We start from the raw sequence: 18,767 nt of genomic DNA on the forward strand, positions 1-18,767 counted from the left end.
TGTTCCTTGTCACCAGGCTCTGAGACAAGGCACTGGTGTCGGGCAGGGAGTGTCCGCCTTACTGGTTTGAGTCCATGCAGAGCATGATGGCTTCTGTAGACAGAGGTGCGTAGCACTTCACATGGACACACAAAACGCCCATGTTTCCCTCCTTTAGAGGTTCTAACCAGACCGACCTTGTTCCTTAGAGACCTTCACGCAAGTTCCTAATTCACACAGAACACGAGGGACACAAGCACAAACAGCACTCAGTTAAGTGTTTGAACAAAATTCTGCCGAGCAGCGGCTGGGTTCTGAACAAGTCCCGTATTTCTGGTTTGTAGTAGATCAAGTCTTAACATTGCTGTCCTCTCCCCCAAGATTCCTGGTGCTGACGGCCCCCTGCTCGCTCTCACTCTAGCCAGTGACTGCCCTGCTTTCATTGAGCCTCAGTCCTGGCCCTCAGCTAGGTCTCCGCAGGAGACTCTAACCCCTGCGCCCGCAGCTTTGCTGCTGCTTGGGACGCTCTGCTAGCAGGCCTGCTGACAGAATCCCCTTCTGTCTCCCTGTGCCCCGAGGACGTGGCACAAAGGACTCGGCTTTCTGCTCAGTTTACGGCTTCTCTTGCTGAGTTCTCACTGAATGGCGCATACACATTCTATTTTCTAAAAAGGAACAGAAAGGCCCAGGTAGATTTTAAGTTCAGCATAAAATATGTAATTATCAAAATGTCAGTTTAAAATTTTAATAGCAAAGTTAGTCATAGTGGTAAACTGACTTGACTATATTTAGATTTGCCAGCAGAAATACCTGTCTAATGCAACTGCTGAGTCACCTACTTAGTTTAGAATCAGCGCCCCGGCTACCTGCATCTAGCATGTACGCTATGGAAGGTTTTCATTTCTTCCCGGCCAAGGATGTTCCTTGTCTGTGCCCACCCCCGCAAAGGAAGGTTGCCAAGAATTTGTTGAAATTTTGAAAGTGACAATGGGGCCCTGATGTTGCAGGCTGACTCCCCGCTGCCTGGTCCTGCTCTGGGCAGGCATGGAGGGAGATGCGACACGGCGGACAGGATGGGCCTTAGGTCGTCTGACACTGCTTTCAGAGTCAGCCAAACCCATGACAGCCAAATGGGCTGCTTTCATGCATGGTGCTGGGGTCCAGCCCCGTAACAGGCCTGACGGTACCAAAGATGTGCAAGCTCTGGGGAGCTTGGAGGTTGTAGTAAAGCAACAAAGGGACTGCTTCTGAAGCAAGTTTATCTGTGAACTGAATTTTTAAAACTAGTTTGTGTCCCAAGTGTCTGGAAAGCAGAGCCACTCATTCCAGGGAGGTGGCCCGCTGTGAAGTTGGGCTGACCCATGCCCTTTCTCCAGAGCAGCCAGGGCAGTCTCACTCGAACAGATGTCCCCCAGGATCCTACCAGCCTGAGGCCGGAACATGCCCCAGGACGGGCGTGTCAGACATGAGGTGACTCAGGCAGCAGAATCAACAGAACTATTTACTTTCAGAGCAGTAAAAAAAAAAAGTTTTAAAGGTTTGCATGTTTATTTATAATTACAATTTACATTACTCCAACAGAGCAGCCCATTGCTATGTTCTAATTCTTAGCCATTAAGTCCTACAAAAATAAACCCAAGCTTTTACAGTAACTGAATCAATACAGAACTAAAACCTTTATAGCTATTTAAAGGGGTTTAGTTACCAAGGTGCTTATGTTCAACACAATGCCCTCTCCAGAAGAAGGGCGCATGCTTACACTAAAGGTCTGACCCATTTACTCATGCAACAAATTTATATTCCCCACCCGCCCTCCACCCACTGTAAAACAAAAACACAACTATTTACAATTGAGAAGAAATATGTTCTCGGTCAACCGACCTTGCAAAAAAGACTGGCTCATTTCCAAGTGGATGAGACACTGAACAGTGGCCAGAGTCCAACACTGACTGGCCTGGGTCTGAGGATGTCAGGGGCAGGGCAGGAAGGATAGGTACCCCACAGTGGGGCTTGCCCTGGGCTTTGGCCCCCAACCCCAATTCCTATGGAAGTCAGGCTCTGAGCGACAGTTCCTAGCTCATGTTCAGGACCCCTTCCTAAGCCTCCAGGATTCTCCCTCTTCCCCGCCCTCCCCCCACCCCCGCCAACCCACCAGCCCTCAACCTTGACATTGCCACTCTGGATGTAAGGGTTGTCTGGTTTGCTTATACAACATGATCCGTGGGACACCCCACTTTCCCTGCCCTAAAGCCCACCCCCATACACACACTCCCATGCTGGCCCTGCCTGGCTCCTGAGACCCCACCTGTGCCCATGGGGGTGCCAGGCCAGCAGCACCAGAGGCCAGTTGGGTTATAGAGATAAGCTTGGCTGTCACATTGGCCAAATGAAATTTGGTTCCACTTTAAAAAAGTCAAAGCTGTCACAAAAAAAAAAAAGCCACAAAGTGAGGATCAAGCTTTTGCTCTAGAAATCTTCTTCCAAAATACCAAAACCTTAGAATTAGGCTGTGCGCAACTAAAGAGGAAAGACAGGCCAAGATACCTCAAAGAGGTTACCCACAAATACTTCCCCCAAAACAAGTGGTTCTAACTCAGACCACGTCCAAGTTCAATTAAGTCCAAAACATAAGTAGTAGTACGGGAATTTTCCAAACTCCGTAAACAAAGTGACCCACGTCTCCCCAGTAAGTGCAGCGTTTTTCCAATATCCTCAGACACAGCTTTGTTTCGGTACTACTTCCGCAGGCGCCTGCAAGAAGGGGACAGGGCACCAGGTGAGTACGCTCAGCACATTCCGCCAGGCAGCCACCCAGCGTGAGCCAGGCACACAGCCTCCCAGGGAGAACAGGGATGCTCAGCCCCCCTCACACTTCAGTCAGGCCCAGGCCCCCCAGACTTTGCAATCACAACCAACGATGGAAATCATCTTTGTACACACGGGGGACAGGAAGCTCCGGGTCCCTCCTGGCCGGGGCAGGTCAGCATCAGGCACACCTGTAACCCATTCACCGCCCAGACCCACGGAACACAAGTCACCGGGACCTTGGTGATGTAGTCTCAGAGTCCCTGCAGGCCGGGGCGGGGAGGCTGGCTTGGGACAAGCTGTTCTTGCTGACCACACTCTGACAACACCGGGGCCTGCCCTCCCCAGGAGCCCCCTGGGTGACTGGGAGGGTCCGGGCCCTCGTCTTGGCCTGGATTCCTGGAGGCTTCCCCTCTTACTGGAAACCAGAGCCAACCGTCTCCCGGCTCCTGAGCTCTTCCTGCAGAGGCTGGTTATCAGGCCCTCCCACCAAAGGACCCAGAAGCTTCCTTCCCTCACTCACCTTGGGCTGCATCCTTACACCCTGCCAGTCCCAGCTCTGTGGGAAGTTGGGTTGCGACGGGCTGTACCGTTGCCCCTGCCCCCTCGAAATCCACCCCTGAAGCTACGGCCACGAAGAAACCTTCCTGACACCCCAAAGGTCTCTGTGTTGAGCTTCCGTTCCTCAGCCCATGTAGTCCGCCTGGAACTGAAGCACAGACAGGTACATGAGACCAAAGGCAGCAGTACATGCTCACCACTTTCTGAGCCAGGCCCCAGCCTCACATAGCACGGGAGGAAGGAAAGCCGAGCAGGGAGGGACTGTTGCTGGAGCCAGCAGAGGGGGTGACCCAGTCCCGACCCTGCAGCCAGAGAGCCAACACTGCAGGTGCTCCCAGCCACATCTCCAACCAGGTCTGTTTCTCACTGGACTAGGCTGCTCAGCATCAATTCTCACGCCTTTACCAACAAAGGTGAGCACGCGACACTAGACAGTGCCCCTGTGGGTTCCAAGACCCGGAGCAGACCACGGACCCCTTCAGACAAGTTTTTAGGATGTGAGGAGGAGCTTGGGCTGGATGGAACAGGGTCTCCAAGAATGTGATGCTAATGCTCTGGGGGGAGTGGGGACATGCACGCTGCCCCAGCACCCTTCATACTGAGGATGCTGCAACACCCACCTCTGTAGCTCAGGGGCGAACCCCCGAGTCTGTTCACAGGCAGCTCACAGGCCACACACCCAGCACTGAGCTCCTGTTCTATGGCCCCCACAGGCCTCACTTCAAAGAACCAGCAGCTGCCCCCTTCAGCTGCCCAGGCCAACAACCCAGAGAGTTGTGCTGGTTCTCCCCACATCCAGTCAGCAAACCCGGTCTGCTCCCCCTTCAAGGTGCATTCATAAGCCAAGCTCTCTCCTCTCCCACCACTTGCCACCCTATTCCCAAACACCCAGACTACTGCGAAAGCCTCCAGATGGGCCACCCAGCCTCACGCCGGCCCACCTTCAGCATGTTCAACAGAAAGAGCTGCGGGATCAGATGGCATAGTTCCTCAGCTCCGACCTTGACGGCTGCCCACGGCTCTCAGCACGAGCTGGTCGTCACTATGACCTACTACTAAGCCCCACACGCACACGTCCCCCTCATCCCGGACCGACTCTCTTGGACTCTGCTCTAGCATGAGGCAGATGCACACTGCCTGCCTTGCCCCGGCAGCCCGTCTGCAGACGCTTCCTTCATTCCCCCCAACGCTGGCTCCCAAACAACACATGGTGTGAGACCTGTACACTCAATAATTTACCTTTACCCTCCCACTGCCCAGCCTCGCCCCACCCCGTTCCCGGAAGCATTTCTATCCTAGGCATGCACATGTTTTTATCGTTTTTTTCCCCTGCCAGGATAGAGATGTGGGCAAGCAGGGACCCCCAGCTCGCTCTGTGCCGTGCTCTTGACACCCAGCAGTGTCTGGCGCTCCGAGCGCAGAACGAATGCGTCTGGATTTCCAAGCTGCGCCCACTCTATGGACTCCGTTTATCACTCCAGCCTGGTCTCACGGCAGCATCTGAGCACCAGCTGCGAGACACTAAAAACGCATGACGGGGTCCCCAGCCGCCAGCAGTAAGATGAAAGAACACCCCAAACAGAACACTGGCCAGCGCTGCGAGTAGCAAGGGCCTCAGACCCCAGGGTCCACGGGGACCCAGGAGCGGGCCAGGACGAGGTGCCGTGGAACCGAACGACGCAGCCGCTCAGCCACGGAGGGCAGTGCCGAGCCCAGCCTTGACGGACAAAGGGGCTGCAAAGCCAAGACGAAAGTCGGAGCTGGACCTTGGTCAGACCCCTCACATGCCTGTGACTGCTGGGGGTTCCCACATTGCCACCTGCTGGTGCCACTAGGACCGATGTACCCACAGGGCAAAAATGTAAGTAGGATCCTAGATTGACCCTGAACTTAGGTCTCAGGCTGGTCTTCAAGAGAGCGTGCCCTAGTTTCAGGAGGTTTGAGGCAGAATGAGGGTCTGGACCTGCCAGCTCATCCAGGCCTCATGAGCCCCGAGCCCAGCGCCCTCCCGGCCCCTGACCTGGTCTTGAGCTCAGAGGAGATGTTGTCAAAGAAGGACTTGGACTTGTCATAGTAGCAGTTGGGCCCCAGGTGGTCTTCCTCAGCAGGAGCCTCATCACTCTGGGTCACCACTGCTGAGTCTTTCTCGTCCCCCTTCTCAGCTTTGTCATCTGCGCGGAGAAGAACACACTGGGATGCCAAGAAGCAAACAAAGCACCCCTTCTACCAGAGTGGACCCTCTTGGCAGGTGTCCTCAAGCCTCAGAAGTGCTGCAGAGGGGTCTTCAGGGTTAGTGGAATCCCCTCCTCGAATCCTAACCAGTCCTGTCCACCCTGGGGCCACGTGGTCTGCTCCTCCTCCCCTTGCACAGTTTGCACAGGGCCCCAAGGCTCCTCCTCATTCAGGAACTCCTTAGGGGGCGCTGCTTCCACACTGGCCACTGGCCCAACTGCCCAGCCCCTCCCCGCTGCCCGTCCTTCCTTAACCTGCTTCTACAGATACTCCTTGGCGGAGAGAGCAATTTCCGAATAACGACAAACACCTTTAAAATTCAGTTTCTTCTTAAACTCTTTGTCCAGCTCCTCTCTGTTGAACTGGGCATTGGCGCTCTCAAAATCAAAGTCGCCTTCAAACTTGATTGTGTTTTCTTTGACATTAGTCGGGCGGTTTTGCCCTCTGGAGCGATTCCTTGTTCGTCTGTTCCCTGTAAGAAAGGAAAGCCATGGCTGGTAAGCTACCAACCTGACATTACTCAGTGTGAGATGGATGATGACAGGAGGGAACAGAGCACACAGAAGCAGACACTGAGCCCCAGCACCCCCTAAAACCGTCACCCACAGGGACAAGGCGGGGGGGGCAAGCAGAGCACATCTGGACAGTTCGAGGCTCCCCAGAACTCAAGTGGCAACAGCTGTTACCTGATCTCCTCCTCTGAGGTCTTCTGTTCTCGTCATTCACCTGCCCTTGACTTTGCACAGCTGCCGGCTGAACTACATCTAAGGCGCAAAAGGTAAGAGTAAGGCAAGCGCCTACAAAAGCGGAGCCCAGCGATGGAAGCAGGGTGGCACCACCACGGGGGACATGCAGCAAGGGGAGGCCCTGCAAAAGCACATGGTGTTTAGGATGGGGGCAGGGATCAGTGTTTTTTAATTAAAAAAAAAAAAGAGAGAGAGAGAGGAGAAAAAGAAGAAGAACCCCAGGCAGCAGCGTGCCGCTTTGAGAACATGAAGCCAACTCCGGAGGAACGAAGTGTTCTAGTACCGCTGCTGGTCTTGCTGCTTGGCTGGGCGGGGCGCCCGCTGAGCTGCATCCCCACTGGGCCCTTGCCAGGTAACAGCTTTTTGGCGTTCAGGTTATCAACAGAACCAGTCTGGACAGCCTGCTCCACCATGGGGCTCTTGCCGACTGGGACGGATGGAAAACCAGCTCCTGAGATGGGAGGGGAAGGAGGGCTTAAAACCAGAGAGGAGAGAACCTCACGCCCCTCCAGCCATTCCTTCTGGGTGGCATGCCAGGCAGTTGGAAGGTTACCGCCTCGAGACTCTCCCAATCCCCACCAAACCTCCCGGACCACCCCCTCTTGTCTAGCCAGGTGGTAACAAGGCCAGTTCATCCGGAAGCCCTGAGCCCCAGGATCCCCAAGCTAGGGAACGCCGAGGAGAGAAAAACACCCTGCCAAAAATGAACACCTCCCAGGTGGTTCAGAAACAGCTTTCCAGGGTAGGGAGGGGGACACAGAAAATAAACGAACAAACAAACAAAGCTTTCCAAAAACCACAGAAGCTCTAACCCCAAGGGGGCTCCATGGGTTCCAAGATGCTGGCAAATTCACGGTCTGAGAATTTATTTCGTTCCAGTCCACGCTGGACAAGAACCATCCCAGTCCAGGATCTTGTAGTAAATACAGTGATCACTCTTTAAATTCTAAAACACTGTTGTGTCTGCTTGAGAAATAACAACATCGAAAAGGATGCTGTAATAAAAGCCGACTAAAGAAAAGTAACACATCTGGAGGAAACGAAGGCTCCCAGGCCGCCCCCGGAGTTGGGCCGCGTGAAGTCTGTTCCTACAACACCGCAGCCCCCAGCCCTGAGCACGGCAGCTGTGAGCTCAGAAGCCGAGCCTTGGAGGTCTCAGCTCCCAAGGTGTCTGCTGAGGCAGGGAAAGGGAGAGGGCATGCCACCCACACTGGCCCATCTCCTCTCCTCCCCTCCCTGTACGGTCTAAGGGGGGGGCGGGGGTGCTGGGTGGAGGTCCAGAGCTTTGACCCAGAAAAACTGAGCCCTAACCGCAGAGGTAACTATGATGAGAGGCAGCCCGTCACATGTGAAGACTGGCTCTTTCACCTTTCCTATTTTCCACGTGGCACAGACACTAAGGCAACGACTGAAAAATCCCTCATGGCCAGCACAGAAGCTGCTCGTGGCCTCGCACCCTGGCACCTGCAGGCGCGCTCAACAGGCACCACCCTAGAGCACCCTCCCCGGCCTGCCACCTTGCCCAGCAGGGCCTTCCCAGAGACACAGCCGGACTGCTCCTGTCACACTCTAACTTGAGGGGGCAAGACTCTCAGGCTCCTTTGCTTTTGAGAAAACCAAACCAGTTAAACCATCTTGCCTTAGTAGCAATTTCATGCAAACAATCCAAAGAAAGATGAACTGTTTAATATAAGTTTTAACCGGGAAAAAACGTTACTGCTTCTACAACTCGAACACACTGGCGTCCACGCAGGAGCAGAAAGCGACACGTGCAAAGTAACAGACTGACAGTAGTCGTGTGCCACAGTGGAAGCTCCGGGCGCGATCTTGGACCCAGCCTCTGCAGTGGTGAGGGCAGAGCTCCTGTGCTCTAACTCAGTCAGGCACGTGAATCTCCGCTCTCCAATGAAACGAGAACATCAGGAAAGGTCAAGAAGCCCCAAGAGGTGCCACAGCCCAGCTAAGACAGGTGGTGCACACCAGCATTAACAAGCTGGTCATTAGGTTGGGGCGCCTGGGTGGCTCAGTCGTTAAGCGCCTGCCTTCGGCTCGGGTCATGATCCCAGGGTCCTGGGATCGAGCCCCGCATCGGGCTCCCTGCTTTAAAAATAAAATCTTTAAAAAAAAAAAACAAAAAAACAAGCTGGTCATTAGGCCCACACTATCCACCTGGTCAACAGCTCGAGCAAGTCTCCCAATTTTAAAGGGGCTTCACATTATAAAGACACCTAAGGCCCCTTGGATGACTGACAAATGTGGCACACAGATCCCAGAACAACACATGAGTTTCTTAGAGACACTCTCCTGCAGTCTCACCCAGCAATCTAGAACACATGTGGGACCAGCAGAAACCTCAGGGAAAGGCTTTCTGTGCAGAGGAAAAGTTCCCATGTCTGGCAGTCTCAGTACAGATCAAAACTGACCCTGGGCCCAGGGAGAGTGCAAGTGCTTGGTCAGTTCTTTCCAATCCCTTCTTTAAAACTCTGGGAGTTCGTTAATAAATCATGACTATGTACTGAATCGAATGGAAGCAGCTTAATCGACCCTTGGGCTTGGCTACAGCTACTGTCACTCTGGGCTACTGGTTTACCCCCTTGCTCTCAGGATGGCAAGACAGCATGCAGCTCTCCCAAACTGCGGTTACCCTTGGAAGTGAGCTGATGTGGCTCTGAGGACATGTCAAGCTCTGAGGCGGGCTGTGGAGATGGAGAGGAACTAGGGCTGGAAGCTGCGGCCGAGGCTGGAGGGCTCACCAGCTTCTCTAAAAGAAGACAGAGGAGAGAAGAGCAAAAGAGAAAGTACACAAATAAGTAACGAGACACTCGTCCTGTGTCTAGCAAGCTTGGAAGGAGCCAAGCAGTCCCTCGTAGGACACGTGGCTCACAAAAACCTACTCTAGAAACACAGTGAGCCAGGCTGACAAGGGCACCCACACTAGGAGCAGCAATCAAGACAAGCTGATTAAAAAGTGATCTAAGAACCGGTCTACAGGGCCTGCTCACAGCCCTACGCTTGAATAGGAGCCTGCCAACTCCAGGGTTTGAACACATTGCAAAGCTGCGTCCAGGGCCAGGTAGACTCTCACTCTACACGTGCGGAAGAGAACCTCATTCCAGAGTTAGTTCACCTTTGGGGAAATAACTTTTGAGCAAAGCAATGATAATAAAATGATTACAATAGATAAGATGTTGATTCAACTTTCGTATTTACAGGTTTACAAACGTGCCAATAGTTAGAACTCATCTGTGATCGCACATAACATTTGTTTCTTATTGAAGCAAATGTATCATGACTTCCACCCAGACCGACATTTCAAATAAATTTTGATTTGATTCATCTGTTCCAAAATTCAGACTGCTAACTCTTTTACTCTCAATTGAGTAATTACTAAGCATTCTAACTAGCTGAAATTGCACTGAGTAATGTACTAAGCATGTGATACAAACTGAATATCACAAGAACAGTGTCCCCACTCTCAGGGTCTGTGGCCCTGCTTCCTGGAGGTCACAGCACGAGCAGTTTACCAGATAGAAACAGGTTACTCACCTAGGCCCAAGGAAGCGGCATACTGCTGGCTAAGCAGAGAGCTGGCAGCCAACTGGCTGTAGGGTGGCATCCCTCTGAAGGGGCTGTAAGGCACGTGTGGCTGGAAGGAGGAGGCCGAGCCCGAGCCCAAGGAAGACTGAGCAACGAGACACACAAATGAGAGCAGCACAAGGCCCTCCCATCACCCGCCTGGAAAGCACCGCTCAGACAGGGAAAAGCAGCCTGATTTGTCAGCCTCTCAGGCTGGAGGGAGCAGGTTACGTTTCCAGGATGATCTAAGGGAGCTCAAACCTGCCTTTCCCACATTTCATATCCAGCACTGCCTGTCCAGGTAACCCGAACCTCAATTTCCCCTAACTCAAGCCCTGTAATGACACCCCACTGTCATCAAATAGTTTAGCCTCTGTGTGGGTATGCCATCCTCGATTTGGTTCTGTCCCAACACAGGAGCACAGCCGTGAGGTTCCCAGACAAGCACTCTTTCTCTGGTCCCCACACCTTCAGGGACACTGCTGCCTGTTGCTCCCAAAAGGCCCCTTTGTCCCTCGAGGCCTGGCTCAGGTACTTGCCTCTTCTGAAGTCCCTGACAACTCTGGCTGCAAACCTTTCCTAAGTCTGGCCCGGGGCTCCTCCACATGTCCCAGAATCCCCCACGCATGCTCCTATCTTCCAGGGAGCACCTCCCATAGTATGAACCTCAGAGGAGCCAGGGAATCTTTAAATTTTAAGTCAAGAGAATATTAACTGAGGCTCCCTGGTAATCCTAGGCAAATTATGCCTTAATGGGAACACCTGGTCATGTTAAGCAACTGCCTTCGACTCAGGTCATGATCTCTGGGTCCTGGGATCTGTCCCGCATCTGGCTCCCTATTCATTGGGGTGTCTTCTTCTCCCTCTCCCCAATGCCCACCCCCCTCCCTCGTGCTCTCTCCCAAATAAATAAGATCTTTAAAAAATAAACAAAAATTTTTAAAAAGTTATGCCTTAGCGCAGCAAACAGGTGTATGGTGTAAGAATTGCAAATTCACTGTCCCACAACACTGGAATTTAAAATCTAGACAGTGTCAAGAGAGCAAGTCCTGCTGTCCCAACCCAAATGTGAGGACAAACACAATTCCCCAAACACCCCGGACAAGACTAGACCACCACCCCCTTCTCACACAAATGGAGAGTCTCACTCCACAGCACACACTACCGCATACTGAGGTTAAGACCTTTCATAGGAACACCAACAGCGGAGACAGAAATTAAACCACTTTTCACTAAAAGGCTATTCCTCGAGTTGAGCGCTCCCGCCAAACAGATGACACCAAGTTCCATTTGGAAACCAGCGCCTCTCAGAAACCGTGCCACAGCAAAGCAGGGCAACACACTTACTTGAACAATAGCAGGATCCTGAGGGAGTGTGTGCTGAGCTTTCGGAGGTTCACACACGGTAATATCTTTGATATCGCTTCCCCGGAAAATGATGTACTCATAGATTTCCTCTCTTGGGGGGGCCGGCCTATCTGTGGGACGGTCTTCAGTACCAAAAGACCTCACTTCGGAGTTGAGAGAAAGAACCATTAGGTTATCGTCCTCGGCCAAGGGCGCTCCATCCACCCTCTCCACTGCTGCTCTCAAGCATTCCACGACCGGCCCTGCCCCGCACACTATCCACAGGAGAGCACTTGCGGTCCACCTTCCGACAACTACCCCACCCCCCAATTTCCAATGGCCAATACCTACAAGACCCCACTTGGCAATGCTCCAAAAGGTTCTAGGTCACAAAGACAACAAGTTAACGACATCCGAGCCTGACAACCCCGTGAAGTTTAACATTCTCAAGTGTGAACATGGGAAGCCCAGTGCCCTCAGCAAACCAGGTCAGCTTTGCAGAGCACCCCTGTTTACACCTGACTTCAAAGATTAAGCAGCCCGACAGCTGCTTTTTGCCTGAAGCCTCATCCCACGTCGTCACCCCTGGGAGTTTGTTTTGCTAGGAGGGAGTTGTTTTGCTAGGAGAGAAGCCTGGAGGTTGTTACCCTCATCCTCCCACAACCTGCCTAGGGAGGAGCTATTACAGAAACACCGGCAGAAGCAGGCCCACAACCTGGACCCACAGCACCAGCTTGTGTGTGCCCAAAGGCCTTCTCGGGGTTGTGGACCCTTACCAGCAGGGATTAAAGTCTCTCCAAGTCTGTCCTCCTTCAGTCTCTGGGGCAGAGCTGGGCTTGAAGCAGCCTCTATTTAACCTGAGCACAACTCCTGCCAAGGACAGAGACTCTGGGCCTCAGTTTCTCCAATGGGGATCTCATGTCAAACATACTCAAGTGCCAAGAGTACACGTCAGCACATACCCTTGTCGGTAATCCTGAATTCTCCCCTGGAGCAGTACGAACGGTCTACCCTAGAACTTGGGAGCGCTATGCTTTAGGACACTCCCAGAGTTTGGAACGACGGCGTCCTGAAGGCCTAGAGCTCCCTCTGACAGAAGAAGTGTGCAAGCTGAGCCCTGATCCTTGAAAGCCTAGCAAGACCCATCAAACAAACAGGGTTTCTGCAGACCTGGCTGCATTCATCACCGCTCTCTAAGAGGCTAGGGTAGGACACTCGCCATCTTCCCTGGAGGATGAAGACAAAGAAACTTTGGAGCCACCTCCTGCCACAACAAGCTGGGAAAAGATTCTGGACTCCTCTAGAGCCACAATACACCCTTCTGCCCCTAAGTCTCCCGGGGGCTTCGGTGTGGCCACAACGTCTGCATCAGGGCAAGAGAGCGCTTTAAGCGGGGGCACCTAGCTGCCGACCGATGCTCCCACCCTGGCAGGAGGTTCCATTAAGACGTGGTATTTGTTCAGGCTCAAGGCCCCAGCTGCTTAATAGGTTCCAGAAGGGCTTGCAGGACTAGTGTTCTGGGGAGGCCCCGGGGAGCCTCAAGCCCCTCGCCCCGCCCCTCCTCCGCAGGGACCCGGCTTTCCGCGCCCGCCCGGCTACACCGGCCCCCCACCTGCAGAGGTGGGCTGAGCGAGGGAGGGGGCGGCGCGGCGGGAACCGGACCCGCCCCCACCTCCCCTCCCCTCCCTCGGGCTGGGCGGGCCGGCCGCGCACAATAAGCCGCTGCCGGGGCCGGGGGAGACCATTGTGCCGGCCGGGCCCCGCGGGGGCGGGGAGGCGGGCGGGGGGCGCCGCGAGGGGCGGGGAGCGGCCGCGGGCTGTTGGCGGGCGGGGGCCGGGGCGGTTGGGGCGGCCGCTACCTTTGGCGAGCGCCACGGTGGAGTTGTCCGTGTCGATGGTGTAGAGGATGCCCTCGTAGCGGATCTGCGCCTTGGAGATGAGGCTGATCTTGCTGCCCAGGTACGGGGTGCCCGAGGAGCCGCTCATGGCGGCGGCCGCCCGGCTGGGCCTGGCCCGCTCGCCTCCGCGCGGTCGCCTCGCCGCCGCCCGCTCCTCCGCCTCGGCGCCTCCTCACCGCCGCCCGTCGGGCCTGCGCTGGGACCAGCGAGCGAGCGACGGCGCGCGGCCAGGAGCTCTGAAGAGAGCGAGGGGGAGGAGGGGCCGCAGCAGCCACATCCGGGGCCTCGCGCCGCCACGCCCCGCCCCTGCACGCTCGGCACCCATTGGCTCGCCGCGCCGGCCTCCCTTTAAATATGGCCGCGCCGCTGGTCTAGGGGCGGGCCCGCGCTCTACGCCTGCGCAACCAGCGCCGCGGGCCCGGGAGGGCTTTCCTCGGCTCTCCGCCCCCTCCTCAGCCAACTCCCGGCGGGCCCCGCGCGGGGTGGGAGCACGAGACCCGGCGGGCAGGCTCAGGGGTCGGGGGCGGTGAGGGGGGAAAGGGGTGGGAATTGGGAGGGGCGGATCGCGCGTGCGCGTGCTGGGTGGGCGGGGCCGGTGAGCGGAGGGGCGGGATTGGAGGGCGGAGCGCGTTGGCCTTGCCCTGGTCGCTGTTCAGCGGGCCTGCGAGTCGTGTCCCCCGAGCTAGGCATTCCCTCTGCGGAAAAGGCCGGGACAGCTTCCCCTGCTCTGGGTTGGAAGGCCGCCCGGCTGGGATGCGCCCCGCCCCTTCTCCAGCACCCGCGGGCCGGAGTCCCTGCTCCGGGGAGCGAAGGCGAGGGCAGGGGTCCCTAACCGCGACGTGGAGGCGCGGTTCGAGGTCCCCGTCCCGCGAGGTTCAGCCGGGGGGCTGGGAGTCCCTATCCCGTTGAGTGAAGGCGAGGTGCTGAGGCCGGGGTCCCTAAACACAGCGTGGAGGCGGGGCCCGGGAGTCCTTGTCCCGCCGAGCGAAGGCGGGGTTCGGGGGTCCCTGTCCGCGACGTGGAGGCGGTGTTCGGGGTCCGTGTCCCGGGAGGTGATTGCGGGGTTCAGGGTCCCTGTCCCGCGAGGTGCAGGCGGGGGGCCGGGAGTTCCTATCCCGCTGAGTAAAGATGAGGTGCTGGGGCCCGGGTCCCTAACCGCGGCAGGGAGGCGGGGGTCCGGGAGTCCCTGTTCCGCCGAGCGAAGGCGGGGTTCGGGGTCCCTGTCCCTCGAGGTAGCGGCGGAGGGCCAGGAGTCCCTACCCCGCTGAGAGAAGAGCGGGTGCTGGCGCTGGGGTCCCTAACGGCGGCGTGGAGGCGGGGTTCGGCGTCCCTGCCCGCGACGTGGAGGCGGGGGACCGAGAATCCCTGAGCCCGGAGGCGAAGGCGGGCGCCGGGGTCCCTAACCGCGACGTGGAGGTGGGGCCTGCCCTCTGGGCGCAGGGTGCAGTGGCAGCTGCGGGTTACGAGCGCTTCCGGCGCGTCAGCCGCTAAATATAAACTGCTGAGCGCATCTTCTCCTTTAATCCCTCCCCTCCCCCAAACCTGCGGTAGCTTCACGTCCCTTAAAATAAATCCCAGCCCGCCACCAGCGCCTCAAAGCCCCGCCTGGCCTGGCCCGTCCGGCTCCAGCCGGGAGGCGTCCTGGGCGTCCTGGGTGTGAGGCGGAGAGGGGCCTCCGACTGTCCCCGCGCGGCACTTAGCTCCGTCAGCGACTGCGAGCGTGCACGTGTGCGCTTGCTTTTTGTCTGTCTCTCCCTCTTGACCCGGCCCATCAGATCCGGTACGGAAGAAACTGGGTGGATGGTGACCAGCATTTTATAAAAATGAAACTGGATAAAAGAAAATATCAGAGCATCCCACATAGTGAGAGTATTGCTTTGTGTTTAGGTCACTAACGTGTGTGAATATTTACATGGGTATTCGGTCCAGATGTAAAATGGGGCGCCTGGGTGGCTCAGTTGTTGAGTGTCTGCCTTCGGCTCAGGTCATGATCCCACCTGGGATAGAGCCCTCCTGCATCGGGCTCCCTGCTCAGGGGAGAGTTTGCTTCTCCCTCTCCCACTCCCCCTGCTTGTGTTCCCTCTCTCGCTGTCTCTCTCTGTCAGATAAATAAAATCTTAAAAAAAAAAAAAAAAGATGTAAAATGTGTTTCTTACCGTGAGTGCCAAACAAAAGAATGAAAGCCACTGCAGAGAATATAACCCACCGCCCAGACTAGGCATCTGACTCCCCTCCTCTTACAGAGGAGGACCGAGACCCCGCACAGGACAGAGGAGCTGCAGACGGGACAGGCTCCTGCCAGCACCCAACGACATCCAGGACCAGAACAGTAATGGCTTTGAGAAAAGGGAGCAGCAAGGAAGCAGAAAGCGTGGAAAGGTCTTCAGAATGCATCTGCCAAGACTTACCTGTATATTCTAGAATTGATTCTTGGCACATGGGAAAATTGCACTGGTGAGAACGGGGACAGCACAGCCATGGAATTCGTCTAGCCCTACGAGGAGAGATCTCTGGGGATGGGGGGTCCTGCTCCTAGAAGTGAGATGGGACTCTCCTTTAGCACAGCCTTTCCCAGGGGTGCACCTGTCCCAAGGAGCTGCCGCCCCAGGTCTCCTGACTGTCCCCCTTGTGCAGCCGAGGCATCCTTTCCCCCCACTTTCTGGGTCTAGAATATGACTTGCCCAACGTCACAGATTCTTTGCCTCCCAGATCCTGGTTTTGGAGCTACAAGCCTCTTTGTGTTGGAGGTGGGGATACACTCTTTACTAACAGGAGTTGATTCTGTCTTGGGAAAAGAGAGCCGAAGCCTCAGGACCAGGGTGGGGTGCAGTTCCAGAGACCTCTGAGAGCTTGCCAGACCCCTTGGTGTGCAGCTAGGTGGTTAGCCATGGGGCAAATGCCCAGGCAGGGCAGAGGCTAAAAATATACGGGGTGCACAGGTACAGGAATGCTGGCTCTACCATTCATTCCTTGGTGTCTTGCCCAAAGTGGAGGGCACTTGCAAAAGATTTGAAGAGGGGAGCAGTTGTGGCGGGAACTAAACTTGACTAGCGAGGTTTCCACTGCAAACGTGAGCCACTTACTAATCACCTACTGTGTGTATGGAGGAGAGTGAAGTGGTCCCTAATAAGGACGCGTGTGATAATGCGGACCCAGGATGCTGCCCTGGGTTCCATCCCAGTCTGGCAGGTTCTGCCGCAGGAGAGGCCCTTCACCACAGAATATCACTGTGGCTCTAATGTCCACCTGAGCAAGAATGAGCCTCACGACCCTTGGAATTGTAGGTTTTACTGCTTACCAGGAGCAGAACACAACAGGTGAGTTGATTCAAAGAAATGTCAATAATAGCTGGTCCACAGAGCAAAAGTCAGGTCAGCGGCCTGAAGTGTGGGAGCATGCCAGCAGGGCAGGACCTCACCCATCCCCCGCTGTCCTGGCACAAGAGAAAGGTGCTCACCTCTTTGGGAGAGCCCTTGCCCATCTGCAGATAACAGGAGTGGGAGGGAGCTGAGGGATTACAGGTGAGCTGGGTGGGGGAGTCAGGGCTGGCTTTGAAGGTGTTGCTTACTAGGAGGTCTTGTAGGTGGGGAAAGGGGCACAGGGAGGGTGTGTTCAAGGCTCACCTGTGTGGCTGCGGAGTAAAGACAGGAAGGGGGGCCTTGTTGCTCTTGCATAGCTAGGAATACTCCCTGCGGTCTAACCCGATTTCTGTGAATCCTGTTGGAATCCATTTCCTCTGCCCAGGGCCCTGCATGGCTATTTTCCCTGGAGACTCCGTGAGCACCAATAGGTGAAGTCTCTTGCTCCCCCTCTCCCCTCACCTTCAAACCCTTTTCTGCTTGCATCTCACCCCTCCCCCCAGCTGAGCGTTCTGGTGTGAGGGAGCCAGGGCTGGAGAAGAGAGGTACAAGAAAGACATTGGGACCCAGACCCCAGTGAGCAGCTGCAGCTACCTTTCCCATCCCCTGCTCAGATGGGGGCTGAACAGAGCTTATGGGAATCCCTGAGTGGAGCTGCTCCTCAAAAATGCTGGAGCCCGGCCGGTGCCTCCTGGCTGTGGTCTCTCTGAACATCTGCGACCTTGTCTTCCCAGCGTGAGCATGGGTCCAGAACCTACCTGAGAGGCTGAGGACTGAAGGCGCAGGGAGGCATTCGTGCCCGCGGGCGCCTCCTTCCCCCTGCCAGATGATGGGGCCACTGACAGTGCAGCCCCCACCCGAAGAGCCCTTCCACAGCTGGCCTCGCTCCGGTTCCCGCACAGTGCCCGGGTGGAGGGGAGCTCGCCGTTGTTTGTCCAGCTCCGCTTCCAGGGGCTGCGGGAGAGCCCAGGGCAGGGAGTCTGCCCAGGCTGCCTACCGGCCCCCTGGACCTTGCCTCCAGGCAGTTCCCGAGGGAAGAAGGGAAAGCATGATCAAGTCACCAAGGCCACTGCTGAGGGTGAGGAAATGGGATGCGGAAACAGGGAAGGGGAATATAAGGGCCCCGTGCACTGGGCAGTTCTTTTTTTTTTTTTTTTTTAAGGTTTTATTTATTTATTTGACAGAGAGACAGCGAGAAAGGGAACACAAGCAGGGGGAGCGGGAGAGGGAGAAGCAGGCTTCCCGCGGAGCAGGGAGCCCGATGCGGGGCTCGATCCCAGGACCTGGGATCATGACCCGAGCCGAAGGCAGACGCTTAACGACTGAGCCACCCAGACGCCCTGGCAGTACTTTTTATTTACCAATAAAAGATAGTTCTAAGGACCCAATGGTGGTGCGTGTGTCTGCTCCCCAGTAGATATGCACCAGAACGTTTTCACAGTGAAACTGGAAACTGCCAGGCCCGCTGGCAGGAGATTGGATCTCTGATGGCAGTGTGTTCCCTGCTGGAAGATTCTGGGGCACCCACCGCGGGCCGACCTCGGTTGCACAGGCAGGGCGGAGAGAGAGAGAGAGAGAGACCGAGAACACATGGCCCAATCCCCTGCACATACAGTCACAGGTGGGCTGTTAGGGTGGCTGTCCCTGGGGGCCTCGTGGCTTCAGAAGGAGCCTGGGTGGCTTCTGGGCACTAGCCATCAGTGCTGGTTACGTAGGTGCATTACCTTGGTGGACCTCCATGGAGCTGACCACTCAGGACCCGAGCGCGTTTGTGCACGTGTCCATTATACTGGGAAAGAAAAGAAATACTGAGAGCCTTATTCCTGGGCAATCCACCACGCTTTTACTAAGTGCCCACAACAGCCAGTGTTTACTGAGCTGCCCCGTGCCACTACCTGCCTGGCCATGCGTTCTCCCCTAACCCCGGCCCCAGTCCTGGGAGGTGTGATACTCCACCTGCAGAGCTGAGGCCACCAGCCTGGGGTAGGTGCTCAGCCGGGGCCACCCAGCCAGCGAGTAGCAGGGCTGGGATTCAGATAAGCATCTCAGGCTGCTAACCTGAACACCCCGCCCTGAAGCACTCAGCCCTGGGGGTGGGGGGGCAGGGACCCGAAGCGACCTTTGTGCTCAAGGAGCTCACCCTTCAAAGGTACCCTGAATACAGACCACCCTTGAGGCTAGAGCTGGGCATTTGGGAAAGCAGTTACTTCTTCAGGGCTCTATCCTCTCTTGACCTCATGCAAAAGATGCAGGACACATCCGAG

The 18,767-nt window shown here is 55.9% G+C and overlaps 1 protein-coding gene across 4 annotated transcripts; it reads right to left on the reverse strand.

The window, feature by feature from the left end:
• Positions 1–1,508: 1,508 nt before the first annotated feature.
• LSM14B (LSM family member 14B) lies at positions 1,509–13,404 on the reverse strand. 4 transcript variants are annotated; one of them, XM_006744614.3, is made up of 10 exons: positions 13,106–13,402; positions 11,247–11,410; positions 9,870–10,005; positions 8,968–9,084; positions 6,607–6,774; positions 6,264–6,341; positions 5,888–6,049; positions 5,366–5,516; positions 3,308–3,493; positions 1,509–2,730 (listed from the first exon to the last, which is right to left on the reverse strand). In XM_006744614.3, the coding sequence occupies exons 1-9, from the start codon at positions 13,230–13,232 to the stop codon at positions 3,322–3,324; spliced, it is 1,275 nt and encodes a 424-aa protein (XP_006744677.1). In that variant the 5' UTR covers positions 13,233–13,402; the 3' UTR covers positions 1,509–2,730; positions 3,308–3,321. The 4 variants fall into 4 exon arrangements, with proteins under 4 accessions (XP_006744677.1, XP_081688619.1, XP_006744678.1 ...); XM_081832493.1 differs by lacking the exon at positions 5,366–5,516 and having other exon boundaries at positions 13,106–13,404; XM_006744615.3 differs by lacking the exon at positions 8,968–9,084 and having other exon boundaries at positions 13,106–13,403.
• Positions 13,405–18,767: the final 5,363 nt, after the last annotated feature.

The sequence above is a fragment of the Leptonychotes weddellii genome, chromosome 10 (assembly GCF_054177405.1).
Source record: "Leptonychotes weddellii isolate Sample4059 chromosome 10, ASM5417740v2, whole genome shotgun sequence".
Taxonomy (NCBI): Eukaryota; Metazoa; Chordata; class Mammalia; order Carnivora; family Phocidae; genus Leptonychotes; species Leptonychotes weddellii.